Consider the following 9,178-nt stretch of genomic DNA (forward strand, 5'->3'; position numbering starts at 1 on the left):
ACTTGAATAGCTCAGCTGGCAGGCTGTCACCTCCAGCAGCTTTGTTGTTGTTCAGCCGCGTAATTGCTATTACCTCGTCATAACTATGTGGTGGAATATCGACTCCGTCATCATTGACGGGGGCTCCGGTTTATCTTCTCCACAGCTTTCAGTGCTGCTGCGATTCAGTTTGGTAGAAAAGTCTCCCCTCCATAATTTAAGAACTTTCTGGACATCCGTCGTGGAGGCAGCTACGAGCTTGATGGATATTTTTTTGCTCGATCCTAGCACTGCATACTACGATGTCTCGTAGTGGTTCCAAAGATCCTTTCCTTGCCCAGCCTGACATTGAAGTCGCCAAGCACGATTTTGATATCACGGTGGGGGCAGTGCTCGTATGTGCTCCCCAAGCGCTCATAGAAGCTATCCTTGGACACTTCGTCCTTCTCTTCCGCCGGGGCGTGAGCGCAAGTCAGCGAGTTACTGAAGAATCTCGCTTTTATGCGAATTGTGGCCAGACGTTCGTCCACCAAGATGAACGACAATACTTGGCGACGGAGGCCCTCTCTCACCACAAATCAAACACCGACTTCGCACTTCTTTACATTGCAGCTATAGTAGATGTCGCAAGGCCCCAGGCATTCCTCACCTTGCCCAGTCCATTGTAATTCTTGGATGGCGGTGACGTCGGCTTTTGTCTTCACGAGGACATCAATCAGCCGGGCAGAGGCATTTTCCCCATTAAGGGCCCGATTGTTCCAGATGCATACCCTCAAATCACAGTCCTTTATACATTTGCCATGGTCCTCATGAAAAAAGAGGCTCTCTTCAGAGACGTGTTTGTATTTTTGATTGGGCAGGGTTTTAGCGTAGCGGGACCCAAACCCAGCGCACGCGAAGTTCTACGCCTTCTCGCTTTAGTTCGCTTCCATACGGGTGGTTGGTCGCTACACAGAGGATATGTAGATATAAAAATCTGACGGGAGATTCTGTAACCAGTTAGCGACAATGTGAAATTCTAATATTAAAAAGTATTAATCAGATTTTAGTCTTAAATAACTGGTCGCAGTTTCTCGATATGTAATAGCGACTGCTACTTTATCAGTCACATTTCGTAGCAGTGACTGCGACTGTTACTGCTATTCTGGAACTGCAATCACGGTGACTTTTTGGAAGATGTCATGGCAGTTACACCTGACTTTTGAGTAACCGTGACAAAGTCACAGGTAGGCAAATATCTGCCACCTCTAATGTGCACAAGATCCTGAACAGCCCTATTGCAGTCTAAGAATTTGTTATGCACTTAATTTATATTTACTTGAGTTATAATTTTTTTTTTAACAAACGCTCCTGGCAATGCCGACAAGAACTTTTTCGTTTCAATTTTCAATGCAACCATGCTAATCGACGACAAGTGCAATAGAAGATAAGAAAAAGGGGTGTAGGAGTTGTGATTTTGAGCAATTTTAGGCATTCTGCCTTTGAATAATAATTTTTTGCTTTTTGTCACTGCATGAGTGATTAGGTTCTTACTTAAATATATTTATTAATACATGTTATCAGTTTCCATGTGCTTCCAAATTAGTGTGTTCGAGACATATTGACCTCGAATGAACCGAAGTTGAGCGACCTCCCAAGAACATCAATGTAGCGGAAAGCAACATAAAAGAACACAATTAAACCAGTGGAAATAATCAGTCGTAGGTACATGCTGGACTATCAATGCACTGTGCATATTAATTGTAAACTTTGGCTTCAAGTCACACAATAGAAGATAGAACTAAGGTCGTACAAATAAGAGCATCTGAAGTGTTTGCATTGGTATATGTATCACGTCCGATATGGGCGCAAATGGTTTCAAAACCGAAGGTATGTATAAACGCGTAAGGTTTTCCATGTTTTATGTTACTGTTTATGATTCTTACTTCCCACCACATTCGTAGATAACAAAGCAGCAGTTACAATTGTGCATCACGTTACTGGAAGCGGCAATGGTACTAGTAGTGGCAGTGTAGCGAATAACACGACTGCGGCCAATATGAGCATTGAAACGTGTCTGGTATGTGGAGATCGCGCATCAGGTACGTTAACATAGATAATGAATATAATATGTGTTATATGTTTTAGAAAAATAGGTTAATACCAATTTCTACTAGGTCGCCACTATGGAGCTATATCATGTGAAGGTTGCAAGGGCTTCTTCAAGCGTTCCATACGCAAGCAGTTGGGTTATCAATGCCGAGGCTCGATGAACTGTGAAGTAACCAAACATCATCGCAATCGCTGTCAATTTTGTCGTCTACAAAAATGTTTAGCCAGCGGAATGCGAAGTGATTGTACATACTTTTCATTTATTTCGACAACACATTTTTATCCTTTAAAGCTTTCTGCTAAATAGTAGTATACACAAATAGGATACGGGACGAGATTTTGTGAATAGGACTTGATCTTAAATCGCTCGTTTCTTTGGTATACTACCAAACTTCAATGTAGCAGCATGGGCTTGTTCGAGTTGCAATCACAACTGCAGTGTTGCGCGAATTATTAAAGTATCACGATCGGTGCGAATTTCTAGCAACGTGTTATCATTTGGGCAGTTGCAACAGTGTTGCAAATTTTCATCAGTGCGGCAGTAATGCCGCTTTTATTCCGCGCCTCGAACAGGCCCTATCTCTAGAATTAAAAACTAATGGTACTGATGTTTAGTAAAGCAAACACAAAATTGAAAAAAGGATTATTCTCCCTGCCTGAATAACGAAGTTTAATTAAAAAATTGCAAGGTTAGGATTATATATTGATAAATATTTTAATTCGGTTTAAAGTTGGGTTGTTGTTGTTGGGTGTTGTGTTGTGTTGACAGCCCTTGGCCAGATATAGATCTGGATCATTCCGATTGCGAAGACCCAACTTTCATCGTAACGAGATTAACCTAAATTTTTGTTGGCTATACCACCATGAAAGCTCATCAATCAATTAAGAATTAGATCAATTTAATTTTATAATTTACCAAAAACTTTGCTGAAAATCAAATTAGCCCTTATCTACAGGATTTCGTGCTTCTATGTAGCTGCAGCGCACAACGTTCTTGGCTCAATCACGCTCATAATCATATTCATTATTCGTCTCTATTGAGATCAACAATAAATAGTATGTTTTATCATTTCTTCAACGTAGCTGTTCAACATGAACGAAAACCGATTGTTGATAAGAAGGAGTTTGCCGGCAGCTCTTCTTCGGGCTCTTCTACTTCAACAGTTAATGCTGCGGCAGCTGCAGCTGCTTTGAATGCCAACAATTCTGCTACCGGTGGAGGAAATATGCTATTTAGTCATAACTTAGCAAACAGCGGTGTACCCGCCAATAACAATGAAGTACCATCGACCTCGAAGCCTTCTTCCATATTTCCATTTAATTTGGCATTGCCTGAAATGAGACAAGGTAAGATTTGTTGCGAAATAAAATATAAAAAAATTTTACGAAAAGTATTTCCTTTTTAGCAATGGCAAACAATGCTGATGTAGCCGTTCCACCTTTACCATTTCACCTTACTTTTGCTGATATGAGACAAAGTACAAAATATATACACAATTTTTTATCGCTGTAGATCAGCCATTATTTATAAATATTTTTGTTTTCTAGTAATACAAAATGCGAAAAACTTTCAACAAGAAAAAGAACTTTCTGCGCAAACTCAACCACCACAGTCGCTCTTCTATTCACCGGATTTGGCAAAGATCGGCGATGAAGATGAAGATGATGACGAATCTTTGGACAATAGCAGCACCACGTGCCTACAAAACCTAACCACAAACGCCAATAATAATAACACCCAAAATTTGAACCTTAACATTGACCCAATGCACAGCCCTGCCACAGCGGTCGCACAAATACAGGTGTCATTGGACAGACGTGTTATTGAAAAAGCATTACAATTGCTGATTCCCATTCAAAATCAATTGGACCGTTTGTCCTTGGCCGCAGGCGGTGCAAGCATAAGTGGCAACACCGATGGATCGCCAATCATCAAAAGCGAAATAGAAGACGAAGACATGGGCGAAGGTTCGTAGTAAAGTTAGTTTAAAAAATTCCATGTAACTTAACCCCATTCTAAAAAGTAATATTACCTTTCATTCGGCTCCCGCATATTCATGGATCGGCTCTTTTCGTATTGTATATGCATTGTATATATGTTTTCGCCGTCTACAAATTTAACTAGATATTTCTAAACCTTCCAGACAGCGGCGCCGAGGATGTATACGATTTGGCTGAAGCGATACTTGGAGTTGGGAATATAAAGAATTTCGTTATAAACGAGTCTGTCTTCGAGAATGAAGTGTTGTCGGACGCTCAAGCCACTTTTAACCTTCAAGCTCCCACTTTGGTGTCAGCTTATCTCAATCTTCATTACATTTGTGAAACTGGTTCACGCATAATTTTCCTTAGCATCTTTTGGATGCGTAAAATAATGGCTTTCGATCAACTGGACATACGCTCTCAAATTAAATTGCTGCGAGCCAGCTGGCCCGGCTTGTTGGCAATAGCATTAGCACAAGTACGTAGCCTGTCGGTTAGCACAATTATTACCACGCTGGTGGCAAATGTACGACAACTGGCAGAGATTGAAAAAATCGAACCGCAAAAGATACGAAAGCTGAGTGAGCACATTTCTCGTCTGCATTCGTATATTCAAGATACGCTCGCATTGGATTTGGATGACATGGAATTCGCACTGCTGCGCCTCGCTATTTTCTTTAACCCGCACATGCTACCGAGAAATCGAGAACGCAATGTAAGAGACTTTGTGCGACGCGTACAACTTTATGTACTGTCAAGCTTAAGTAAACATATCGCAAGTCAATTAGGTAATGAAATGCAAGCGGAGGAACGTTTTAGTACGCTGGTTCTCACTCTATTACCATTAGCGGCCTTAGAATCGGATGTTGTGGAAGAATTATTTTTTTCTAGCTTAATTGGACAAGTGCAGATTGACAATATGATACCTTATATTTTAACACTGAGCGCCAACACAAGCCTATAATAAGTCATTCATTGAGCGGCTTTAAGCGCCAAATGGCAAGAATTTTCCACGAAATGAAAGTAAGTTTATGTCGGTTAACACTTTGTCCACGGAAGTAATACCTCTAACTCTAGACTGTGTCACCTTTGCTGTGCTCTCAGAGCAAGCACTCGACTGCATCCACCCGGGGATCACCCACCGCGCTCCTTCAATTCAATATCGTAGTCTCATTGAAATCGCATAACAGCGACTTGGATGGCTAGTACTTAAGCATTCGAAGACCAACTCCACTTGGCTTCGCTTTCTTCCCCAAACTAGGGTAACCGACTTAAATACGTGTTCTGGGAAGCTAAATAAATTACAACAAACCTAGAAGTTTCAAGTCCGCACTTGAGTGTTAGTAAATGCATTGCATTCTGCTAATGCTAACTTTTAAAGTCAATAAAAATTATATTATACATAATTAAGTGACAATAATAACAGACTGAAGTAAATATATGTATAAAAGTTCAATCTAGCACTTTTATGTTTCTAAATATTTTGCTACCAGTTATGAGCAAAGCAGCGAAATGAGCGTGAAATTTCAAATTTCACAAAGGCATTGCAAAAATTTAAGTGCAAATAATAAAGATCAGATCTTGGCAATTACAAGTGAATGTAAATTTTACATTTTAAAGTAGCAGTGAGTTAAGGTCAAGCTACTACATATGTCATAGATTTAGCTAAAATAATTTATACATAAATACATATGTATGCATAATGCGCATTTTTAATTTGCAAATAAAGTCAACTTTTTTACCAAAACTACACTTCGTTTTCGTTAATAATATAGCCGTAAATCTGCATAGTTTTTATTCTTTACAATTGCGCTATAAGTTGTACACGTTTTCGCCATTCGGTTAAAGTCGGTGTGAGGTCCCTCGCTGTTATGGCGGGCAAGCGTTTCAGCGAACTGTGTACTCCAATATCTGCAATTGATATTTCATCGCCACTAAAATATTTTTGTTTATCCAACCGTAGGTTAAGTTCACGCAGCATTGCAGCACGACTCTTGCTCGTTGTGCAACGTAATAGCTGGTAGCAAATGTCAAGTACAGCATCGATTTCATTGCAGTTTGGCGAGTCTTCATAGCGGTAAGCAGGTGGGCCAACACGACCCAAATATCTAACAATATTTACTTCACCGTAGATGGGCACATACATGGTGGGCGAGCTGATCATCTCAGTATGTTCACCTTAAAAAGGAAGATATTTAGTCCTTAAAATGAGTGGTGAGCACTATTAAACACTTAATTACAATTTTTCCAAATCAACGACACATTCACTTTTGGCTTTGATGGATCAACCTTCACTTGTGCTAATTTCTTCTCAAAATCGGCAGCCTCTTTGCCAATATCTGGCATAGTAGAGTGCTTAAATGTTTTCACGTCAATGGTAAAGAGATCTTTCCAGGCATTCTTTAGCGCTAACAAAGCATAAGGTATGAAGTTAGGATGTCCATTAATGACTATATCATGTAGAGGTTCCTGAAAAAATATTGTATGTTTTTTTATTTATGTTGTTTAAGAATGTGCCTCGCAATAATTAAAAACTTGTTCCTACCTCTAATAAGCCCCCATTCTGCAAACTTTGTTGCACAGAGTGCTCCGATCCCTTTTGACAAAGACCCAGAGTGGCCCGTATGCTGGCCATCTGTTGTTTTAATTCCTGTAGTTGCTTTAAAACTTTTTCTTGTCGAGTGGTAACGGATGAGGCATCATTTGATGACTATAAAAAAGCAAGGATTTTGTTATTAATATCAATGAGAATACCTAGTATGATTTATTATGTTAGTACGGGGTATATATTTTGCATTTCTATTATATTTTGTTCTTCACCAAATGCAACCTATCCTCGAGTTATTAAAACATTGGTAAAATTCTGAGCAACTAAGAAATGTCAGATGACAAACAGAATGCCATTAGAAGACGTATGCGTGGGATTAAAATAGACCATGCATTTTTACATTTCTATTGTACATACATACAGATATCAGATACAGTCGGGGGAGCAACTAGTGAATGTTATTCACGTACCTCAAAGTTTTGAACAGTTTTGACTACTTTTCTTTTGCTTTTTTAAGGTTAATTAATTTTTGAATAATGTATGTATTTTTAACCAACAACACCCATATAAATCCATACATACATATGTATATGTCCTTTGTTAGATAAAGGGCTACATGTTCATACATACTTTTAAAGAAAAATAAAAACATTAAACAAACCAAAGATAAAGTCAAAACTGATCAAAATGTTGAAGTGCTATCGTTTTGTCGTGGACTGTACATGTATACATACATACTGTCAAGTTGAAACTGTTGAATGTACATATCGTCGATGTTTTTGCAAAACCGCCCATCGACCAGTTGCAAAACCACCTTAATCGCCGTTGTGACAAAACTGCGATTTGGTAACCCTCTCTAAACTCCAGGCATCGAGATTTATGCATAAAAATCGTTGAATCGTTATTAAAACAACAAACTTGTAAAATAATAGCTAGAGAAAATACCGCCTATCAAGGCAATGCCTTCAAGGAATAAACCGTTTTTCCGCTGTTGTAAAATTTGAGTGCCGTAAGATAAGCGGTTTTGCAATTGGGCGATGGGCGGATTTGCAAAAACATCGACGATATGTATTTGAAAATAAAACTAAAAATAATTTGCACATGCTTCAACTGATAAAGTAGTGAGGTATATGTCTGTTAAGGAAAGTTAATCAGAGACTGTATTCGAAATGCATTAACAACCATAATACAAGAGAGGCATATCGCATTTCTCTAAAAGTGTTTAGATCACACTTTTTCTTTATTCGTCGAGCAACGGATATTTTTTTTATAATTGGAAGGACCTACAGTTTTATGAGGCATCTAGGCGAAGGCGGTTTTAGGAGTTAGTTTGCGGCAGCACTTGTATACATATATAAATAAGTATGTACCACAGCAAGAGGTTTGTTTACGAGTACTAAGGTATTCAGAGGCTTGTTTAAGGATAGAACGTCAATAGTTTAGTTTTTTGGAGCGCCACGTCCGCTGATAATTGAAATTAAAATTTTAAATAAACGAACTTACATTGAAGGCTTTACATTTATGTATCTTAATGGCATCCGCATTTTTTACATGCATTTGGCGGAGTTCGTATTCATGTTCTTTACACAATTATTGAGTTAGTTTCTAAAAATGATGTTTAAACAGAAACACAGCATATACATACTTAAAATAAAAATTAAATTATACATAAATTTTGAAAATTAACCTTGAGTAAAGTCTGAATTTGTGCACTTAAACTGTCCAAATCAAGCACGCACCCATTTTTCTTCGGCCCACAGGAGTTGATAGCGGACGTGGCGATAGAATAATTGCCATTACAAAAACCCTTTAACACAATGCACAATTTTTAATTTATTCTCAAATAAACTAAAAAAATCGTTCAATTAAAACATCTGCACTTACGCTGCTTGCGTTAGCTTTTGCAGGAGTGGCTGCCAACGAAGCGTTGAGCACTTTCATCGGATACATGCAAGCTGGTAATTTTATATCATGTTCCGGCAAAAGTGTTTTTAATTCGTACATATTTGTTTCAACTTTTTTATAACTGATTTTTAAGAATTCGTAGTTTTTCGGTGGCGATTTTCGACTTCCAATTGGATTTTTTTTTGCATAAAAAGCAAAATTCTCGTTTGACAGCCAAAGGGGTGCGTGGAATAGAGTAGTGACGGGCGAGCCCAAGACGTTTTAATCGGTTGTCTCGATTGTTCAGATATTCGAGGTTTTCTCTCGTAGACGAATTACCACTCGCTTACAGCGTGTTTACATTAGACAATGCTATCAAGACAATAAATAAATACGTACTAGTTGTCAAAAACGCTAATATGGAAAAGTATGCATATATTAGTGAATAAGTGTGCATGTTTTGCTATTTTCATGACAGTAGCTTCCGGTGTAAACCCTAAAAGTATGTTCACACATCAATATTATCTAAATCAAAGCTCACTTTTTAATCACCCCGTTTACACAGGCAAATCTCAGATTATTAGCCGTCAAATTTGTTATGCTTGTTATCATGAACCAATTAGAACAAATTACTTTTTTCTTTTGCTTCATCTTGTCAGATCTTGTGCAGTTGGCTTGTTATTCTTACATATC

General features: G+C 38.4%; 2 protein-coding genes across 6 annotated transcripts; one reads left to right on the forward strand and one right to left on the reverse strand.

Moving 5' to 3' along the window:
* The first annotated feature begins 1,281 nt into the window (after nt 1-1,281).
* Hr78 (Hormone-receptor-like in 78) lies at nt 1,282-5,362 on the forward strand. Of its 4 annotated transcripts, XR_001847388.1 has the most exons (9): nt 1,284-1,679; nt 1,740-1,848; nt 1,923-2,060; nt 2,136-2,315; nt 3,154-3,417; nt 3,477-3,548; nt 3,619-4,038; nt 4,215-5,076; nt 5,131-5,362. XR_001847388.1 is itself a non-coding variant. In XM_017614713.1 (8 exons), the coding sequence occupies exons 2-8, from the start codon at nt 1,821-1,823 to the stop codon at nt 5,015-5,017; spliced, it is 1,899 nt and encodes a 632-aa protein (XP_017470202.1). In that variant the 5' UTR covers nt 1,282-1,679; nt 1,740-1,820; the 3' UTR covers nt 5,018-5,362. The 4 variants fall into 4 exon arrangements, 3 of the variants coding, with proteins under 3 accessions (XP_017470202.1, XP_017470201.1, XP_017470200.1); XM_017614713.1 differs by having other exon boundaries at nt 1,282-1,679; nt 2,136-2,309; nt 4,215-5,362; XM_017614712.1 differs by having other exon boundaries at nt 1,284-1,683; nt 4,215-5,362.
* Nucleotides 5,363-5,743: 381 nt separating this feature from the next.
* On the reverse strand, nt 5,744-8,781 carry AIMP2 (aaRS-interacting multifunctional protein 2). 2 transcript variants are annotated; one of them, XM_017614714.1, is made up of 5 exons: nt 8,486-8,781; nt 8,289-8,408; nt 6,599-6,763; nt 6,294-6,522; nt 5,744-6,231 (listed from the first exon to the last, which is right to left on the reverse strand). In XM_017614714.1, exons 1-5 carry the CDS (start codon nt 8,603-8,605, stop codon nt 5,855-5,857), a joined length of 1,011 nt encoding a protein of 336 aa, XP_017470203.1. In that variant the 5' UTR covers nt 8,606-8,781; the 3' UTR covers nt 5,744-5,854. The 2 variants fall into 2 exon arrangements, with proteins under 2 accessions (XP_017470203.1, XP_017470204.1); XM_017614715.1 differs by lacking the exon at nt 8,289-8,408 and having other exon boundaries at nt 8,486-8,775.
* Between the last annotated feature and the right edge of the window lie 397 nt (nt 8,782-9,178).

Source organism: Rhagoletis zephyria, unplaced genomic scaffold, assembly GCF_001687245.7.
Source record: "Rhagoletis zephyria isolate East Lansing unplaced genomic scaffold, Rhagoletis_zephyria_1.1 Rzeph_scaffold_00886, whole genome shotgun sequence".
Lineage (NCBI taxonomy): Eukaryota > Metazoa > Arthropoda > Insecta > Diptera > Tephritidae > Rhagoletis > Rhagoletis zephyria.